At 42.7% G+C, this 20,730-nt stretch overlaps 4 protein-coding genes and 1 long non-coding RNA gene across 5 annotated transcripts; 2 read left to right on the forward strand and 3 right to left on the reverse strand.

Moving 5' to 3' along the window:
* The first annotated feature begins 3,456 nt into the window (after positions 1-3,456).
* On the forward strand, positions 3,457-6,269 carry LOC143176895 (uncharacterized). Its single transcript, XR_013001396.1, has 5 exons — positions 3,457-3,911; positions 3,990-4,111; positions 4,595-4,736; positions 4,825-4,991; positions 6,088-6,269. It is a non-coding gene; the product is annotated as an uncharacterized LOC143176895 (long non-coding RNA).
* Positions 6,270-6,342: 73 nt separating this feature from the next.
* CPR3 (cuticular protein 3) lies at positions 6,343-12,051 on the reverse strand. The gene is made up of 4 exons (XM_031973981.2): positions 11,911-12,051; positions 11,149-11,510; positions 7,783-8,044; positions 6,343-7,220 (listed from the first exon to the last, which is right to left on the reverse strand). The coding sequence occupies exons 1-4, from the start codon at positions 11,920-11,922 to the stop codon at positions 6,375-6,377; spliced, it is 1,482 nt and encodes a 493-aa protein (XP_031829841.1). The 5' UTR covers positions 11,923-12,051; the 3' UTR covers positions 6,343-6,374.
* LOC116425789 (uncharacterized) lies at positions 11,934-14,109 on the reverse strand. The gene is made up of 5 exons (XM_031973942.2): positions 13,725-14,109; positions 13,351-13,535; positions 13,103-13,289; positions 12,465-12,992; positions 11,934-12,369 (listed from the first exon to the last, which is right to left on the reverse strand). Exons 1-4 carry the CDS (start codon positions 13,800-13,802, stop codon positions 12,951-12,953), a joined length of 492 nt encoding a protein of 163 aa, XP_031829802.1. The 5' UTR covers positions 13,803-14,109; the 3' UTR covers positions 11,934-12,369; positions 12,465-12,950.
* An 8-nt stretch (positions 14,110-14,117) lies between these two features.
* l(1)G0007 (ATP-dependent RNA helicase l(1)G0007) lies at positions 14,118-18,742 on the forward strand. Its single transcript, XM_031973938.2, has 8 exons — positions 14,118-15,057; positions 15,129-15,358; positions 15,436-15,719; positions 15,800-16,401; positions 16,482-16,625; positions 16,704-17,616; positions 17,706-18,381; positions 18,495-18,742. The coding sequence occupies exons 1-8, from the start codon at positions 14,554-14,556 to the stop codon at positions 18,574-18,576; spliced, it is 3,435 nt and encodes a 1,144-aa protein (XP_031829798.1). The 5' UTR covers positions 14,118-14,553; the 3' UTR covers positions 18,577-18,742.
* RpL23A (ribosomal protein L23A) lies at positions 18,734-20,428 on the reverse strand. Its single transcript, XM_031973940.2, has 4 exons — positions 20,327-20,428; positions 19,580-19,878; positions 19,219-19,346; positions 18,734-19,067 (listed from the first exon to the last, which is right to left on the reverse strand). Exons 1-4 carry the CDS (start codon positions 20,358-20,360, stop codon positions 18,806-18,808), a joined length of 723 nt encoding a protein of 240 aa, XP_031829800.1. The 5' UTR covers positions 20,361-20,428; the 3' UTR covers positions 18,734-18,805.
* Between the last annotated feature and the right edge of the window lie 302 nt (positions 20,429-20,730).

Below are 20,730 nucleotides of genomic sequence, written 5' to 3' on the forward strand. Positions count from 1 at the left end.
CGAAGATTCCTGTGCGTCCTATATCCCTAACAGTCTCTTCGTCCCTTGGTACCAGTGTCCTTCGACGATTGCGAGTTTGAAAGCTTAGAGAGAGCTGTTGGCCTTCCACTCTGCCGATTGTTATTACTAGTTGATCCAACTGGTAGACTACCGCCTGGCCCTGCTACCCTCCGGGTAGTAGTCCTCGACCCTGCCGAGTCACCGGTTGATCAAACTAGTAGACTACTTTTAGTCTCAGTCGAATTGTTGCAAAGCGTCATTGAAACTTCTGGAAGCTTAAGAAACAAAGTTTGGTCGTCAACGGTCGAACAGGGTAGCAAACAGCTCTCGCGATCCATTGCCGCCGCGCTGCTTTTGCTAGCCTGACCCGCTTTCTACTCTCTACTTTCATTCTATTTCCCAATTGTCAGCGAAATTGTCGAATTTTCGCGCGGCGTCCACTCTCGTCACGCAGTCCGTTGCGAAAGGTCGGTTCCGATGGAGATACGTGCAGGAAATGATAGTCGGTTCGACTCTGAACACGGATAAGCGAGAACGTGGCAGGATATACCATCTTCTTTCTCGTTTCAATCGACTTTGTCAGAAAAATCGTTAACGCGAGAAAGGAGGAAAGAATATTTAGAGAATCTATGCTTTTACAGGCCACGGTGTCTCGAAGAGTACCTTGGAGAAAAAATTCGAGACAACGAGAGGAAAATTGACGACTCGCGCGTATCACGAAATTGATCTCGATCGCGCGGGCTGAATTCATTACCAGGGGAGAAAGGCGTCCGAATTCCAGGCCGTCGATTTAAATGGTTGCATAATAAAAGTGAACCAGAACGGACCAAGTTTTTCGGCGTACACGCCGGACGAGACGCCGGCTACTGGTCCCGTTCGAGAAGGTTCATTCGGGAAAAAGACAATTCCGGAGGACGCGTTCGAACGTTGGAGATTTCAACGCTGCTCGTCGACGCTTAGAATTGAACCGTTTATTTTGTGAGTGCTTCGAATCCGCTTAGAGAAGATCAGAGAATTTAACGCGTTCGGTTAAACACGGTTTCACAGAGCAAACTACAGAAAATGGGAGAAAGTATTAACACTAGAACTACCGAGCATTTAATACGATTACTATGCAATTCCCATAAAAATTCTAACAATGGATTATTTTCAGTTTCTTCAGACATTCGTTATACTACTGTAATGAAGCTATTTATTTCCAAGGTCATTTGGAATATTCGATGCTTCGAAGATATCGATAATCGCTAAACAAGAAAATCAAACCAGTCATTTTGTCTGGTACATTATTGGCATTACGGTGGCACTATTTGTAACATAGAAATGTTTTCGAATAATTGTTTCATTGAGTTGAAGATTGAACTGTAGTAATTCAACGTGTCGAAGAGTGAGTTTACATAAAATTGTAACTATCGTAGTGAACTTGATTTCTTTGAAAAACGGACTCGAGCCACTGGCAAGATAAACGGCTCGTTTGATTACAGAATTCCCGAAGCGATTGTTATTCTCATCAACATTTTCATCCGTAGAGGAAAAGCAGACTCGAGCGGTCGTGCATAACACCTGCGACCGTCTTCCACCGGCTACGTGACTCGTTTGTCGAGCGACTCGTTGATTGCTCGCAATGGGACCACGGGATTTCACGTTTCGCTTTACAATACAAATCCGCGATGGAATCCGCCGAGGCACCTGAAAAATCCAGCGTACGTCCGACGTCGGTGTAGACTGGATCGATCATTTTGTAAGTGAAATATTGTTCGGCTATTTTCGCTTGTTTACGAGTGACATATATTATTTAGTTAAGCTATTATACGTGTAATCTTGAATAACGAACAACTTTCCTTTCACAGCGGGCCAAAACTGGAAGCCTAACGTTCTGCGTGGACCACAACAGAGGCAACAGTGAATCATTCTAATTTTGCTTGTCACCGCATTCAAGAATCTGGAGATTGTAATGCTTCATTGAGAACCATCGAGTCGAATAGACTATGTTTCCATAGAAACTTCAAGTTTGTCTGCTAAAACGTCGCTGTCTCTAGCAACTTCTCAAAGGAGCGTTCGTTATCTTTTCAATATTTATAAGAGGAACGAGTGATTTCGATAATCAACCAACCGATGGTTCCAGTATTAATCAGAGCCTGTATTTTTTAGATAGTCGGAGGGCTGCGGGTTTCTCGTCGAGCTAGAAGATCCAGGAGCGTCCAGTAACAACAGCGGATCAACGCTAGATTTACAAAACGAGTCAAGTTGACTCGTACCGAATTCTATAAACATTACTTGATAAATGTCAGGGTCAATTTTGATTGACACAGTCATGCGAATATGTGCTCCAATCGTTTACCGTGAAGCCTCTAATCTCCAAGTTCCAAATGAACGAACGTCCATTTTTCTAACGACGCAACTGTACACCGAATGTCCGTGAATCTAGCGTTAACCCTTTGCACTCGAGAGTTTCTCAATAGAAATATTCAACATTCTCCGACGAGATTATAGGTCATCGTTTGAAACTAATTTAACGATAATTCATAGATAAATTAAGCGACAAAGGTGTTTTATTTATATATTTCACGTAGCAGTGCAAAGTTTAATTTGAAATATTAACCCTTTGCACCGCAGAAGTTTTTCATTAGAGATACTCAACATTTTTCAATCGAATACCAACGACATTCTTTCAAATCGACTTAACGAGGAATCGCGCGTGAATTAAAGAAAGAGGCTGTTTTATTTTAACATTTTACATGTCGATGCATGGTACAAAGTTTAATACTAAATGTCAAACTTTGTAATTTTGCTGTGTCGAATCAATCGGCGACTGAGAGCTTACGGAGTGCAAAGGGTTAAACGTTCAACTTGATAGTTTTGTTGTACCGAATCACGCGGCGACTCTCGGTCGCCTCTCGAGTGCAAAGGGTTAATCGTGTCCCTTGGCCGATCCCGATGATATTTCAGCCGTGTTCTAATTGGGACCGTCGGCGAGGAAAAGATCGACGGTTTTGGCCAAGGCAATCCATCGTCCGTTCGGTTGAATTCTTCCCGTAACCGGTCTAGCAAAAAGTGAACCGGTTTCTCACGGCGGCTACAGCTGCGGCTACGTAATACGGGGCGCGATTACGATGGGACCACATCTTGACATTGGGCGCGGTGCTTTGGCGGCCGTGGCTCTCCGCAGCCCTGGCTCGTTCGGTGAAAGTTGCTCGGTACGGGCAGCTATGTAACCGAATACGCGAACTAACACTACCAGGCCCTTCCACGGTCGCCGAGCATTTATTCCTTGCTTATTCGGCCACCTGGGCACGTTCTTTGTTCTCTCTATCAACGCTAGAACTGCCTAACACGGTCCGTTTCACCGAATTTTTTCTGAAAACCTATGGAAAATCTGCCAAGATTTTCAGTGATGTTCGCATGGCGAACGAATTTCCTGGATAACTTTCTAAAATAGCGTTTATGTTACCCATTTAACACTAGATTTACAGACATTTATCGTACAGTTTATTCCATTCCCAGAAAGATCAACGCCCGTATAGATCTAGAATGTTTAACAATGTATTAGATGATCCGAAAGTATGGGGAAACGTTTCAATGTGAAATAGATTGAACGCTTAATAAGATGAGAAGGCGGTATAAATTCATTTGTACGTTCAATATGCAGAAGAAAGGACACACTCGCAGTCACCATTCAGACGCGTTAGCTTAAAAATACACTGTACCGTTTTTTTGCGCCCGAATGGAACATTAACGAGACGCTCTAAACCAGTCGACCAGCTTGCCTTGTTTTTCAGGAGGCGTGTCTTCGGTGACATTTCAGATACTCTCAAATGGATTATTCTGTTCCGTCTGGTGGTTCCAATGTCGAGCTATTTGGTTCAACTTTCATCGGCGCTGAACAAAAGCGAGCAGTGATTCGTTTATTTATTGTAATTATTCTATATATATATATTTATTTATTCGATATAAATTCTATTCTATTTTTAGTCTGTTCGTTCTCTTTCTAGGAGAAACTCGAGTGGAATGTTTCACCGATGATATCGAAGAGAAGGGAACCGCGAATTCTGACAAAAGGAAACACCATGAATCGCAGTCATGAGTGGAAAACGAAACCGGTCCGATAATAATGGTAAATACCACGTCCCTATAAATTAACGGATGACCCAGTCCTTGCTTGTCTTCTTGACTTTCATTCCCCTCCGTGCGTTTTCATTAAGGAGTGGTCGGCCGAAGTCGCCGGTGAGAGAATTTTTGAGTGACTGCTCCAGAAAACTCACTCGATTCGAAACGAGAACCCGTTACGCGGATCTTGCATAATATTATATAACGATCTTGATACGGGCCCGCGTATCTGCTCGTTTTAATTTTCTTATATAAACTAAATCTTCGTTGCTTAACGAAAAGCGGTAATAAAAAGTGCCACGGTCCTTTGAATTTTATATTCTTTGTATATTTTTATATTTATATTCACTTTATTCACTTTTATATTTATATTTATATTTATATTTATATTCACTTTATTCACTTTTATATTTATATTTATGTTTGCGTTTATATTCAAATTCTGATATCGAGAGAAAAGGCATACACTAACGTTTCTTTCTATTTAAAGAAAAGACACGGACCACTCATCCACTGCGCGGATAACCCACAGTGGGAAACGACTGCAGTAGTAGTGCTCGTCGAAATGTCAGACGGTGACGCTACAGTAGCTTCGTTACGACGTTAGGGAAGAGTTGACGGTTGCACGCAAAGTATTACTCAATGCGTCATTCGATTAAATCAAAATAATTGTTCAAAAACACTTCGATTATCTTCTGAACAGTCTATTCTGTGTTGCAGGCTTTCCTGGTGAATACACGTCCATTAATGATTCTTCAAGAAGTCGCGAGTGATAGTTTAAGATGTCATTAGAAAGAGGGAACTTCAACATTGTGATACATCCACCGAAGAAAACAATTCCTTAGTTTCTGCGGACGTTTGAATTGGAAAATCGTTTTCAAGGGAAGGTACCTTTACTTTCTCACTCGACGCATCGTATTCTTTTTAACAAAAGACACCGAGTATTATTAGTGAAGGCAAGTAAAGGCTTCACCCTTTCAAACGAGCCCAAGTTGGTTGCACCATGTTTCTCCAGAAAATTACAACAGCTCGATTAATCGGTACCTTTTCGTAGTACCAAAAGTATCATGCCTCGAGTAATGTTGTTTCGTTTATGCCAGTTTCCAGCATAAAGATTTGTACATTTACGTCTACTGGAATCATCAATGTATAGACCATCACGCATCGCTTGTTTCCCAAGATGTTCATTTCAATGTTCGAACGCCATCTCCGAGAAAGTTCCGCGGTAGCCCATCAAAGAGATCCATAAGAAACGACATTGCTCGCGGGTTGACCTAATAACTCGGTCGGAATACTTTTGGCGGACGGTGTGTACAAGCGGCGAGACGCGTACGCACGGTGTCGGGTCATGACACGGAGGTGCGCGCATGCATACGCACGGTCGTCGTTGCGTAAACACCGCGGAGGACGTATGGCGTCGTAACGGCAACTTGCGTAATAGCGGTCACCGACGATGAATCGGGCCCGAATCGTCACGGATGAACGTGACGGACGATCGATCTGTCCGCTCCTGTGACATTGATCGACGCGGTTCGCGGCGCTTTTACTTATTACGCCCACGCCGGTACGTAACCGTGCAATCGTGCGCCGCCGGTCACGGGGACCAAGGGGCCGCTGGCCCCCGGCTTATGCATAAACAATCGGATGCATGCAATTATGCGAAATGGAAAATTGCGAGAGTGATTTCGAGAAAGCGGAATTGATTAGAATCGAGTGTCTCGTCTAAAACTATTGTCTACGATCGGCGGCGATTCGTCGAAAGTTAATAACTCGCGAGAACTCGTTGAACATTTCAATCGACTTCTCTACAATTGTTTCTCCGAGACATTTCTCTGCTTCGCATTCCATGCATTCGTATCTCCGACGAGCGGCCCTCGCGACCTTTGCCCCCCGCTCTTCCACGTATTCGCGAGAGCATTCTCCCGCTAATCCAGCGATCGTTTAATCGATTCTAACATTATCCTTTCTTCTGGTCCGTGGAAGGCAGCACTCCAAGGCGGGACAGAAACGACCGAACGAAGATGCAAGAGCACCGAAGGTTTCTCGTGAAATCAGATTTATTAAAACGTTGGTAACATCGTTCGGGTGGGTGTAAACGATACAGCGGGAAATCACAGTGGACCCTCGATTACCCGACTCGATCGTCGAACGTAGGCTCTGCGAGAGGTCCCCCGGAGCCTGTGCGATCCGAGAATCCGAATGATTCGGGTTAGCGGGTAGCCAACACCGTAAACGAAATCTAGATCGGTTAATCGAGGCGTCACTGGCGCTCAAACGATCGCAGCGGCGGACGTGTAGGCGATGGGCGCCGCGTAGGCCAGCGGAGACGAGTAGGTCGAGTAGTAAGCGACCGGATAGTTGGGCAGCGCCTTAGCCTCGGCGATCAGCGGCTGAGACCTGACCGGTATCTGCAGCGGAGCGGCGACAGCCCTGACGGGCGCCTCCTGGGCCTGCTGGATCCTCTGCGGCTGCTCGGCGTCCTCCTTCTCGGGCCTCTGTCGCGGCTGCGGTTGGACGCGTTGCTGGAACTGCATTCTGGACCGTTCCTGTATCTGCTGCAGCTGCCTGAGCTGTTGCTGCTGTTGCTCGAGCTGCTGCCTCTCGAGCTCCTTCAGCTGCTGCAACTGCTGTTCCTGTTGCTGCTTCAGCTGCTGCTCCCGGCTGGGAGCAACGCGAAGAGGCCCGGACCTAGCCTCGACCACCTCGACGTCGGAATCGGGCCCGCTGGCTGGTATGCCCGGCGCTGGAGCCGCCGCGGGCACGACCGGAGACTCCGCCGCTGGCAAGATGGCGTATGGGACCAACGGAGCAGCCACCGCAGCCACCGGTTCGCGGCTCACCACCGCGTTGAACCCGTTCACCGGGTCCGCCGTGTACTCCACGATGCGCCGGGTGCCGTCCGCCTCGATCAGGCTGTAGCTACCCTGCACGATGTCGCCGTTCCTGGTCTCGTACTGGGCCTTCGAGTCTCCGGTGATCGCGTCCTGCACGTCGTACGCGAAACTGTACTGCGGCACCGCGTCCAGCTCCTCCAGTTTCGCGGGGACCGCCGCCACTACCGGTGCCGGCACCACCGCGCCCTTGGCGAACACCGCCATGCTCAAGAACAAGATCAGCTGGAAGTTCAGGTGGATCAGAGTAAGAGATGCGGACGCAATTGTCAGTGCTCACAGAGTGCACTGTTGTGGGCTCTGTCTAACCGAGAGTGTCTCGACAATCTAATCACACTACTTTTTCAGGGCTCGCTGGGACATTGAAGCGAGAAAACTGCGTCGAGATCTACTTTGGTTAGTTGAACTACTCAGCAGAGTTTGCTGAATTTTCTAGCTCTGAGTTATCGTTCTCGTTTATCGACGGAAGTCTTCAGGGGTCGCTGGGAAATTGAAGCAAGAAGAGAACTGCGTCGAGATCTACTTTGGTTAGTTGGACTACTCAACAGAGTTTGCTGAGTTTTCTAAGGCTCCTAGCTCTGAGTTATCGTTCTCGTTTATCGACGGAAGTCTTTTCAGGGGTCGCTGGGAAATTGAAGCAAGAAGAGAACTACGTCGAGATCTACTTTGGTTAGTTGGACTACTCAACAGAGTTTGCTGAGTTTCCGAAGCTTCTTAGCTCCGAGTTATTGGTCTCGGTTATCGACAGAAGCGTTCGGCGTTCGAGGACGAGACCCGACTCACTCACCTTTCCAGCCATGTTGATTTGCGAGAGGATCGTCAGAGGACTGATGCCTCGGGGTAAGATCGTCGGTACTTTTATACGGCTGATGGCTGGTTTCGTGTGATCCGTGAGCAATAACCGAGCTATTCCTTGCACCCAAACTCGTGTCCAGACACCCGTCCCCTCGCAATCGCCCCCACCTGGCCCCCCTTCTTTTGTTCTGGCCGGTGGATCCTCTTCGTTTCTTTGTCTGCTTCCCTTGGCATGGCCGTTTCTTTGTCTGGTTCTGTTGCCATCCGATGACCTCCTCATAAAAACGTTGCGACGGTACCACGCGACACGGCGACCGATGAGTATGCGCGCTTATGTTTCTTCATATCGTCCCGGCGCGCGCGCCGCGCGTATACACGCGACCTGTATGCCAATACCTCGAAGATACATAGGAGCCGGCTCGAGGTCGTACGACGAAACCCTCCCTCTCGGTGCTCGCTCGCCGGTTCTTGCCAAAACTCCGCGCGCCGTTGCGCTATGGCTATCGATTAACATTTCACTGCCGTGCGAACACTTGCGCTGCGCAAAGCTGAGACATCCGTTGATAGCGGGATTACCAGATGGGTCACGACCCATTCTCGATTTCTATAATTATCATTTGCTAGACGGTCCTCTCGTTCTGCCCTATTTCAACCCTTTGCACTGGGAAGCTTCTCATTAGAAATATTCAACGTTCTTTAACGCTAGAACCGATGACTTCTGATTCCACTTTTCCCAGTTATTCTAATAACAAATGCTTCTCTTTATCAAATAAACGTTCAGTCGATTAAATAAGCTGATTCACCGGTGGATGAACTGAACGTTATCAATGTTACAGGCTCGAGAACGCGACAGGACTCGAAGACTCGACGCCATTAACCCCTTGGCGTACTATTTACTTTCGTTACTGAGCTCGTGTAATATTTTACTATCGACAATTGTAAGAAATACAAGAAAATTTTCCATTCTACTTGAGGTGGAAATTTAATCTGAAGATAATACATTGATAATAGCAAAATAGTTGTTTGTTTTGATCCGTGGGTAATGAACAACATTGATTCTTGTTAAATTAGTTTATTATCTTCGTCGCGAGTCTCACTCGTCATTGTACGGCAAGGGGTTAAGGAACTGCACGTGGGATGCTCCATTTTTTATGGTTCCTCGGGTTGGTTCGTCGGAACTGGATCAAACTAAAGATTCCAGACGAACCCGTGACGCAACCCGCCGCGTTTCGATTTGGAAAAGCGCGCGGGGCGTGAGGAATATCTCGGTTTTGAAATTCGTCGCGTATCGACAGCATGAAAATATGGAGGTCGAGGAAAGAGAGGGAGGACACAATCAGTGGAGGTACACATAGAATCCATCGGCTTTCGTAATTTCGGCGAACAGCCTCGGACGGCACCGTTTGACGTATCGGCATACAAATTGTGCGGCCACTTACGATTCGCCTCCATTTGAATTTCAGAGGCCGCGTGAAACGCTCTTCGGCCGAATAAAATAGACACCGGCGAAATGACGAAACCGCTGGTTCCATTGGCGACGGGCTGCCCGTTCATATTCATCGGGAATGGTAATTACAATTGTACGATTTTTCTCGAATATTGATTCGTTGCTCGATCAACGATAGAATCGCCGAGCAAGCGGAAACACAGCCGTTCTTGGTTTCTTCGTTTACAATTATTGAAAGAATACGAGTGTTCTCTTAAATTTGAAAAAAAAACGAAATATTCTAAAGTCGAAACGAATCTCAATGTTCAGGAATGCAGTCTTGCGAGTTTTCTATAGAAATATGTACGGGGCAATCTGGTTGCTTGGTGATTCTAGCGTTAATTCATTTTAGACGTACCAACGATGCGTTAACTCTTTTCCAATTTGCTAACGCTGGATTAACGAATTCTAGAATAAATATTATACATTATAGATTGCGGGTTCTAAATAGAAAGGACAAAGCGATTAATACAATAAAATCTTCGATTTCTTTTGAATTTTATTTCGCGTAATAAAGGTCTAACGAATATTGCGCTATCGTGATTATTCGGATTTTATAGAGATTTCAGTGGATTCTTCTATTCTGTTCTGTTAATTACTAATCAAAACGTTGAGAATATAAACTGCGCGTCGAGCATTGATGCTGCAGCGTTCGTACAAGTAGTATTGCCATTTATATGTCAGACGCGTCAAGGTACGAATGCTGCGGGACGTACGTTAACGGTTCAACTAATGTTCTCCGATGAATAATTCCATTTTATATTGTAGAACGCGTGATTTCAATATTAGTAAGTTTTCCTTTGAAAATTAACGTTCGACATTGAAAATGAAAGAATCACGTTACGTTAGAAGGGAATACGTTACGTAGCTTTTATGTAGGTGAATGGACAGCTAATTTCTAATCCGTCTCGCTTTTCGTTCGCGCGTTCTATTGCGAAACGATTACGCTTTATTATGCGTGGCATGCGTTCGGCGGGTTGCATTAATTGAAACGAATTTGCGTTTACCGACGCGCCAGTTTATTTCTTTCATTTGTTGTATCGTGTATCATCGATAAATGTTGTGACATGCATCGTTGTAATTCGAACGTAACACAACACACAAACGAGGACTCGTTAAAGTGCAACACATAAGGATAACAGAAGACAAAACACAGCATGTTCGTTCATGTAAAAAAGATTTTAATATAAACATTCAATTGCGATATGTACAATGTGACCATGACTAGCACTACCAGCTAATAATTATTCCATAGAAATCTGTTACTCGCGACATCGAACCTACGCTAATGCGAAACAGTTGCGGGTCGAAAGGAAGCAAAGGGCAAGCACTGAAATAGTTAGAGAAACCTTCGAAAGTTCGCAAGTAATTTTCCAAAAGCTGTCTCGGCACTCCAACCAAGTGTACGCCTAGTTCTACGAGTGACCGCGTGCACGTAACTATCTTACATTCGTTCGATATCGCTGAATACAAGGACTTAACATACAAAGATGGCGAGAGCACGGTCGTCGCCAAAATACAGTTCGGTTATGAAATTGATCAGACATCGAAGGAAACATTGTCCAACTGACAGGGAATCGATTGGTACTTCTGTAGAGTTCAAGTTCCGCCAAAATACTATTAATAGTTCCAACGATTGATCTTTCATTTACTTTTTATCCGTTTGCTCCGCGCTCGACGTATTCCAGTCGTTGGTGTTGATGTTCTCGCACACCCCATGAGAGATTTGTCGGACTAAATTCTATAGTTAACCGGTTGAAAGTCCAACGTACAACCTCACTGTATCTTGGCAACGACTATACGGAAGTTGACGAAAAGAATGGCCGAAGTTGACGCCTGCCTATGTTTCTCAGGAGTGTCGACATCCCCTAAGAATGGAACGCCACTGGAGCGACCTTGACGACAGGCTTGAGGACGGCGACCGGTTCCCTGTGAACCACGGCATTGAACCCGTTCACGGGATCGGCAGTGTACTCGACGATCCTCCTGGTTCCGTCAGCTTCGATGAAGCTGTAACTGCCGCTGACGACGTCCCCGTCTCTGCTCTCGTGTTGGCTCTTCGAGTCCCCGGTTAAGCTGTCCTGTACGTCATAGGCGTAGCTGTACTGAGGATGGGGGTCGTAGTTCAGCCCTGCGTCCACCGCGGCTAGTTTAGCTATCGGCAGAGCTGGCACAGGAATCGCCGCACCGTTGCACGCGGCGAACAATGCGATTGCCATCACGACGATCACTTTCTAGAGAGCATTTGCACAGAATAATCCAGTGAGTATCGACAAGACGCATTCCCCTTGGACGAACGACGAACAAATAATCTTCTGTTAGAGAACCAAGGAGAATTCACGAGGAACGGTGGATCTATGATGGATCTATGGTGACGTATCTTCGGTAGGAATCACAGTTTTCTAGGATTTCTTGCTCAGAAAAGACGACCCCGACGAAAAGGAAATTATAAAGCGGCGAAAAATGCTACCACACTTCAGCTGGTGAAACGGTGAATTTTAGTTTACAAAAGAAACACAGTTCACTGTAAACATTGGAAGGAAATTGTACGGTATTTAATGTACACTTCAAAGAACGACAGTGTGGTAACATTTGTTCGCGACACCCTGTACCTTTCATCTGAACTTCTCTCACCTTGACAGCCATATCGATCAACTGTGCGGACTACCCGGTGTTTCAAAGCCAAGAATGGGACTGACTGTTCGATTTCGAATGACAAACGTATTTATAGGAGCCACCGGGTGATCATCCGTTGTACGTGAACCGATGCTCGCCGCAGCCCTCGATGCATCGCAAACAGCTTTTCGAAGGCGCGTACGTGACACGCTTCCGTTCTCCGTGGTAAAAGTTTCGCTCTCGTTTGGAACTCTCTAACAGGTAGGCTTATCAAGATGAACGAGTTAAGGCGTCGTTTGAATCTTAACTGATAATTGTCCGGAGCGAATTTATCTCGTGTCGCTGTATTGTTTTTCCTTGTAGAACCGCATCCCTCGAGAACCTGAATCACCGGGGCTCTGGTGTACCATTTGTAGTGACGCACACGTGACACCAACGGTGAACCATAAACACCGAGCTCTCTCCATTGAAGCGTCTCTAAAAGTATTCCATTCACCAGGATTTTGGTCCTTGCGAAATGTAAATTATCAAGGGAAACGTGATAAAATCGGTCAATAATTCTTCCAACTTACTGTTGTGCTTTCACCGTTGCGTAATTTGATGCGGCTTTAGTTCCAGCCTTAAGTGTAACGTTTCCGTCATGCGAACACGCCCCGCGTGGAATACTAATCGGGGACAATTCGAGACGCGCCGCTCTAGAATGTCTCTGCGTTTCGCTTTCAAATTCGAAATTCCGTGTCTGGTTTTCGATTCGATCAGAGCGCATCTTAATATGAATTATGCAACGTAGTGTTGTTCATAGGATCGCAGATCCAACGAGATTTCTGGGTTCCATTGAACATTAATCAAGCGTGCAGAAGTATTTCTGCAAGTTTGCGTTTATATAATAATACATGCCTGTTTAACATCGTTTATTTCCTATAATATTAACTGTATCAGTTTACGATAGATGTTCATGATAGATTTATGTACTATTTTTTAATGGCTAACAAGAGTAACGGGCGTACTCTTAAGAAAATAATTTTTATACATTATAAATATCTAACGGCATAATACTATTATGGCCATGTAATCTTCTGTCTTTTCTTCAATGGAGCTTCCTAAAATATATAGTCTATTTATATTTTAATGGCTAATACTTATGTATCCGAAGTCTATGCAATTTATACATTTTTTATACATATATTTTGTAAATGACACATGTACGTACATCATGCTTCTCTACATTAACACGTTTATTAACACCGTTACAGTCCTTCAGATTATTTGAATTATACAAACGTATCTTCTTAGGTATTTCTTTAATCTCGTTCACAGGAGACTTTGGTTTTGTTGAATATGGTAATGGAGAAGTTTTCATTTCTTTTGTATTTCTTTTCGTGTTACTTTCGCCATTTCTATAATATATAAATTCTGTAATATAATACATTTTTATACATAGTTACCACTTCTACTTACAATGAAGTTATATCTTTTTGACATTGATTCGACGAATGTTGTTTCTCTTGTTCATTATTGCTTTTAGTAGTTGAATTTTGAGAATTTTCTGTTCCTCTTTTAGGAAGGGGCATTGCCACCCGTTTGTATAATTCTATTAGCTGAGATCTGGATAAATGTTTGTAATTATTGAAGTCAATACAACACTGTAAACAAATAAAGAAGTATTGATTTGTCGCATACATGTAATGCTGATAGCAAACATGATAAATAGCAAGCCACACTTGTAAAATTGAATCTTTTAGTTAATTCGTGGTGTAATTTACAGAAAAATTAATTTAGATGCAATTAATAATGAAAGGAAGATTTCAGTAAACATAACCTTACGCGCTTACATTTTCTAAAATATCCCGAAGCTCGGGATCTGACAATACTTCGGGATGAGTTAAATGAAATGTTTCCAACGTCAACATTTTGTTAACTGTACGCCTTTTCAATAAAAACTATTGTATTATTCCAAACAATAGCCGTGATCGTGTTTACCAATCTCTAATGATTGGCTTCATCCATTTGAAAAATGACTTACTTCATATTCTTTCGTTTTAAATAATGAAACGCATTCACAGACTTCAGAATATTCTGAGCGTATGACCTAATTAAAAATTTCTTATTATATATACATCACTCATTCTAAAAGTTAATAAAAAAACTTTTATTGTTCCATTTCACTCAATAGTTCATTTTTGTAACCAGAATGGCGCGCAAAGTATTCTAATACTTTAAATGGCGTAGCTGAAAGCCTGTAGTACACTTTTATTTTGACTTAATGAATTAATCGTTATTTCAGCGGAATATAAAATAATAATAACTACGGTCACAAATATTATAAAAATCCTCGGATTTAATAAATAATGTTATTAATTAAAATACATAAATTTTCAGTTCATACTGCGTAAAATCCATCAGTTTGAATGGTAATTCTTCAGTTGGTAGAATGGAGTGGTGAATAATTTTGACAGTGCGTTGCAAGTTTCAGTAAATAGATAGTTGCTGTGCAGATTAATGAAACGTCGTGTTGAAAAATAAATGAGTTTGTTTATGTTTCAAAGCATGTGACAGGTTTTAATATTATTCTATAATACAGACAGGAGAAGTAACGATATGACACGTGGCTACGCCATTAATTGTTCGAATTTCTAATTACAAATATTGTATATAATTAAAATGGATGTATCAAGTGATTCAAGTTTATATAGGTTAGAAGGTACTGACAAAAATCAGTCTGGAGGTTTGATTATCCGTAAGAAACCCTCTGATCACACATTCAAAAAGCCTCAGATGTCCATGTTGGGGCTTGATAAGCTAGCAAAACGAAAGAGACAAGAAAATGCACAAGAGCCAAACTCGTCAAGATCAATTTCACCAGAGTCTGAGATTAAGGAGAGAAAATATAGATCGTACGCCGAAGAAACACCAACTCATACTGGTGGAGTAAATTCTGAAGCCCAAAGAAGACTAGAATCACGATTGAAACATCAGAGATTAAGCGCGCAAGACAAACATCACAGGCATAGTCGTAGGGATCATAGCAGAGACAGTGATTCTAGAAGAAGGGACAGAAGTAAAGACAGGGATAGAGAAAGAGAAAGGAGTAGAAGCAGAGGTAGTGTTAGACAAACTCCCTTGAGATTCAAAGATGAACCACAAACACCAGTGTTTAAAACAAAGGTAAATCTAAAAGTGTGCATAAATGTACGATCAATAACTTGCAATTACATTATATTTTCCAACTGTTATAGGATCCTACGTCCAGAAGTAATTGGGATGATGATGAAGATGAAGAACCAAGGAAGTCGAGTTGGGATCATCCAACGCCAAATCTTTATAACAGCAGAGATGGCCGTGAAAGTACCAGGAGTGAATTCACTCCTTCATATAAATATAATTCCTGGAATAAAGATAAGGGCAGTGGCGCTACACCCATGGTTGATGGAGAAGAAAAAGAATTGTGGGAAGAAGAGCAACAAAGGTACTTCTTGTTGAAGTACTTGAAACAAATCTTTCTATATATACTGCATCGATTACAAACTAAATATTTGTTCTTAGATTGGATAGGGAATGGTACGCCTTAGACGACGGGGAAAATCATGCGTTTGCCGATGTTTCCGAGGAATATACGCGGAAGAAAGAGATGGAGCTTGAAGCGAAAAGGCAGAAACGTCTCTCTGCGCAACAGAGACAAATAAATAAGGACAACGAATTATGGGAACGTAACAGAATGTTAACATCCGGTGTTGTAAGTTCATTGGATCATGACGATGATCCGGATGATGAAGGGGAAACTAGAGTGCATCTTTTAGTTCATAATGTCGTTCCACCGTTTCTGGATGGTAAAAAATATATTTGAAAAATCGAATTATCGATATCTATAAGCTATAACACAATAGAAAAATAATATGAAACTGTCTAGGTCGAATCGTGTTCACCAAACAGCCAGAGCCTGTAGTACCTGTTCGTGATCCTACGTCTGACATGGCCCTCGTCGCGAGAAAGGGTTCAGCTTTAGTTCGAGCATATCGTGAACAGAAAGAACGACGTAGAGCTCAGAAGAAGCATTGGGAATTAGCTGGAACTCATATTGGCAATATTATGGGCGTTCGCGACAGAAATAAGGAAGATAAGGAAGATCCAGGACAAGAACACGATTTCAAGGCTGGCCAGAAATACGCTCGTCACATAGGAGCCGACGAAGTCACCGGAGAAGCTAAATACAGATCCATTCAATATCAAAGGAGGAGTCTACCTGTATTCGCTGTACGTCAGGAACTGTTAAACGTTATTAGGGAGAACAGCGTGGTAGTTATAATCGGAGAAACCGGTAGTGGAAAAACTACGCAATTAACGCAGTACCTCCACGAGGACGGTTATAGTCGCAACGGAATAATTGGGTGTACTCAACCTAGAAGAGTAGCAGCTATGTCTGTAGCCAAGAGAGTCTCCGATGAAATGGCTACTACGTTAGGGGACAAAGTTGGTTACGCCATTCGTTTCGAGGACTGTACTTCAAAAGATGTGCGTGCTAGTTTTCACTGAAGTACTACTCCTAAGCTGTCATCAATAGAAGTTTCTCAAATTCATGTTTTCCTTTTCAGACTGTTATCAAGTATATGACCGATGGTATTTTATTAAGAGAGAGTTTAAGGGAAGGAGACTTGGACCGATACAGCGTCATCATTATGGACGAAGCTCACGAGAGATCCTTATCCACTGACGTGTTATTCGGCTTGCTCAGAGAAGTAAGCGCTTTTAACGTTCCACCACATCCAATACTTCGGTAACACTGATTTATTCGCATTTGAAAATATATATTACAGGTCGTTGCCAGGCGACACGACTTAAAGTTAATCGTGACATCCGCCACAATGGACTCCAGCAAATTCTCAGCGTTCTTCGGGAACGCTGCGACATTTCAAATCCCAGGTCGCACGTTCCCCGTTGAGATACTGCACGCTAAGAATTCAGTGGACGACTACGTGGACGCCGCTGTGAAGCAGGTGATGCAGATACACTTGCAGCCACGGTCCGGCGACATATTGGTATTTATGCCTGGCCAAGAGGACATCGAAGTCACCTGTGAGGCACTGAAGGAGCGGCTGGCAGAAATCGAGTCAGCTCCGTTACTCTCGATCCTGCCGATCTATTCGCAGTTGCCCTCGGACTTGCAAGCTAAAATCTTCCAGCGTTCAGAGGGTGGTCTACGGAAATGCGTGGTAGCTACGAATATAGCGGAAACTTCGCTAACCGTGGACGGTATCGTCTTCGTCGTCGACTCCGGATACTGCAAATTGAAGGTTTACAATCCAAGGATCGGTATGGACGCTTTGCAGGTGTACCCTGTGTCCAGAGCCAACGCTGATCAAAGAGCGGGAAGAGCCGGGCGTACCGGTCCCGGCACGTGCTACAGATTATACACGCGTAGACAATACATGGACGAATTGCTTTTAACCGGAGTCCCAGAAATACAACGGACCAACCTCGCGAACACAGTATTACTGTTAAAATCGTTAGGCGTGCAGGACTTGTTAGCGTTCCATTTCATGGATCCTCCGCCTCAGGACAACATCTTGAATTCTTTGTATCAATTGTGGATACTGGGTGCGCTTGACCATACAGGCCGTCTAACCCCTCTGGGACGTCAAATGGCGGAGTTTCCCTTGGATCCTCCTCAGTGTCAGATGCTGATAGTTGCCTCTCAGCTTGGTTGCACCGCTGATATACTTATTATAGGTACAGCCAGAAAGTGTATATTAATGTTTTATGAGAATGCAGCTCCGGTAACGGTTCGTCGAGTTAAAATGACGTTTTTCTCTTTCCAGTTTCAATGTTATCGGTGCCGTCTATATTTTACCGGCCAAAGGGGCGCGAGGAGGATTCCGATTCGGCGAGAGAGAAGTTCCAAGTGCCGGAATCCGATCACTTGACGTATTTAAACGTGTACAATCAATGGAAAGCGAACGGTTACTCCAGTTCATGGTGCAACGACCATTTCATTCATGCTAAGGCTATGCGCAAAGTGAGAGAAGTGCGGCAGCAGCTCGAAGAGATTTTGAAGCAACAGAAGATGGAGGTCGTGAGCTGCGGCACTGACTGGGACATCGTCAGGAAGTGCATCTGTTCCGCGTACTTCCACCAAGCGGCACGGCTGAAGGGTATCGGCGAATATGTTAATTGCCGTACCGGGATGCCTTGTCATCTTCATCCTACCTCCGCTTTGTTCGGAATGGGATTCACACCGGACTACGTGGTGTACCATGAACTCGTTATGACGGCTAAAGAGTACATGCAGTGCGTCACCGCTGTCGATGGACACTGGCTGGCAGAATTGGGCCCTATGTTCTTCAGCGTAAAGGAAACCGGAAGAAGCGGACGGGCAAAGAGGCGTAAAGCGATGCAACATTTGCACGAAATGGAAGGGCAAATGAAGGAGGCGGAAGAAGAGATGAAAGCTAGAGCTCAGGAACAGCTTGAACGAGAGCAGGCTTCCATTAGGAAGTAAGTTATAAATTTGATATTTCTCAACAGGAAAGGAGCTAAATAGAATTTAGTTTACTTTTCAGACAGTGATATACACATTTGTTACTCTATGAATTATTTTGATTTTATAGGAAAGAAATATTGACTCCTGGAATCAGAGAGCCGGGAACTCCGGCTCCTTACCGTAAAACTCCAGGCAGATTAGGATTATAATTTACCATGTTGGAGCGTGTAAATATTGGAAACAAGATATTGTACAAATTTATAACGTTCTTCGGAAGGAAGTATGCGAATCATCGCGTATAGACTTACTATTATTTTATTACTGTCTCTGTATATATATCGTTTAGAGAAAAATATAAAAAAAATATTGTTTTTATATCGGTATTTATTATCAATACAGATATATCCTCCCTTTTTTACAAATCACGTATAGATATATTTATATTATTCCAATCTTATTAGCAACGTCAAGCGCATCGTAATCGCGCGTCAATCGCACGTACGCTTTCTTTTTGCCGTCAGGCCTGATCAAAGTATTCACTTTAGCCACGTCAACGTCGTACAGTTTCTTTATGGATGCTTTAATATGGTATTTGTTGGCGCGTGTGTGCGCAATAAACACTAACGTGTTATTGTCTTCGATCTTCTTCATAGCAGCCTCAGTGGTTAATGGAAATTTAATAATATTAAATGCATCCATACTAAAGGGAAAGAATATTTATAAGATCATTCTTATTAAATAATTCTATACGTTAAACTTATGTCTATTAATCTTAGGTATGGTAACTCGAAACTTACATTCTACGGTGTAATTATATTTGCACCTTATAATATAGATTTATTAGAACTCACCGATTCCTGTTCGGCACTGATTTCCTGGCATACTTTGGATTCCTTGCTGGCCTGAATGTTTTTGGCCGATGGAAATGTACAGACGTCCTTATTTTCCTTACTCTCGATCCATGAACACCCTTCAATATCTGTAAAAGATAAATATGTTACATAAAATACGCACTTAGTTAAAAGAATATTAATTATCACAATTTTTTCGAATCAGAATTATATAAATGATGTTATCATAAACATTCAAAGAGATTCCCTAGTATATTTCATCATGTAGATGTATTTCTTATACAGTAGTACCTCAGTTTTCGCGGTTCATAAGTCAAGGTACCGCACTGTAAATATATTTCTTTTTTAATATTGCTCTAACCTTTTTCTGAGCTTTGAGGGCCTTCTGGAGAGGTGCAGCTGCTTTTCCACCTTTAAGTGTTTTCTTCGTAGTTTGCACATTTTTCTTAGGTTTGCTGACCAATGGTTTAGCAGCAACTTTAGGTGCAGGCTTTGCAGCTGGTTTCGCTGCAGGCTTTGCTGCAGTCGTAGATTTAGCAGCAGCTGGTTTTTTCGCTGCTGGCTTAGCAGCAGGTTTCGTCACTTTTGATGTAGAAGAAGCTGCTGCGGTTGGCTTCTTCTCAGCTTTCTTTTCTGTTTTTTTCTCAGCCGGCTTGCTAGCTATGAAAACAAGTGCAACGAATTCAATTAGAAAATCATGATTCATAAATCATTTATTTAAGGCTATGCTATCGAAGACTTACATTCTAATCAATAGGGTTGTGTATTCTTTAGGTTATTATAACCATATACAATCACAAAATATTATAATTTCATAGCGTAAAACTTTTAACTTATAACAATATTTAAATGTGTAGAACGACTTTTTTAAAGATATTTAAAAATATAATAATTGAAATAAAATGACTATAGAAATGTTAAATTGAAGTTTCGGAACATAGGTGTAGTATCAACCACATGGCTAGGACTGTAAGTTGACATGAACTTTTCGAGCTTTTACATTAGTTGTTTTATAAATATTGTTCTTGATTATGTATTATTGATTTTTATAGTACTTTTATAATATTTTACAGGAAATTCCAGTTCTATTTACAGTTTAATAACATACCTGCCTTATCCGTGGGTTTGGGTTTAGGAGCCATCTTGCTAAAAAGAACGACAACACGCGCCGGAAGTGGACATATGGAAAAGCGATACAATACGTGAATCGTTGACGTCCAAATTCAATATTTTAAAATAATGAAACAAAATTTATTAAAATTTCGTCCGTTTTTTTTAAATTTAAACTTATTTTAACCGTATAGTACAAAAATCCTCAAATTTAAAATAATTTCTAGATATCCTTATAGTTGTAAAATTTGACTTATTTATTTAAAATATTAATTACAGTAAACGTTCAAGTGCACGTGCACACTACTTTTACATTTATCAATTTTATGTACTTTAAGTAATAAAACTCATTAGAATTGTTTTACAAACTATGAGATTAATTTTATACAGGAAATACGGTTT

This window comes from Nomia melanderi, chromosome 2 (assembly GCF_051020985.1).
Source record: "Nomia melanderi isolate GNS246 chromosome 2, iyNomMela1, whole genome shotgun sequence".
Classification (NCBI taxonomy): domain Eukaryota; kingdom Metazoa; phylum Arthropoda; class Insecta; order Hymenoptera; family Halictidae; genus Nomia; species Nomia melanderi.

Bases quoted from the DNA above. Each gene is read 5' to 3' on its own strand.
- CPR3 (XM_031973981.2), bottom strand. The intron at 8,045-11,148 runs TTAGGGGATGTC...GGATGGCAACAG, and splicing joins GCTCCAGTGGCGTTCCATTC to AACCAGACAAAGAAACGGCC. The intron at 7,221-7,782 runs GTGAGTGAGTCG...CTGAACTTCCAG, and splicing joins AAATCAACATGGCTGGAAAG to CTGATCTTGTTCTTGAGCAT.
- LOC116425789 (XM_031973942.2), bottom strand. From the start codon at position 13,802: ATGTTGACGTTGGAAACATTTCATTTAACTCATCCCGAAGTATTGTCA. The intron at 13,536-13,724 runs GTAAGCGCGTAA...ATTTGTTTACAG, and splicing joins TTCGGGATATTTTAGAAAAT to TGTTGTATTGACTTCAATAA. The intron at 13,290-13,350 runs GTAAGTAGAAGT...TATATATTATAG, and splicing joins CAAAAAGATATAACTTCATT to AAATGGCGAAAGTAACACGA.
- RpL23A (XM_031973940.2), bottom strand. From the start codon at position 20,360: ATGGCTCCTAAACCCAAACCCACGGATAAGGCAG. The intron at 19,347-19,579 runs GTTAGAGCAATA...TATCTTTTACAG, and splicing joins CCCTCAAAGCTCAGAAAAAG to ATATTGAAGGGTGTTCATGG. The intron at 19,068-19,218 runs GTGAGTTCTAAT...CTTTCCCTTTAG, and splicing joins TCAGTGCCGAACAGGAATCG to TATGGATGCATTTAATATTA.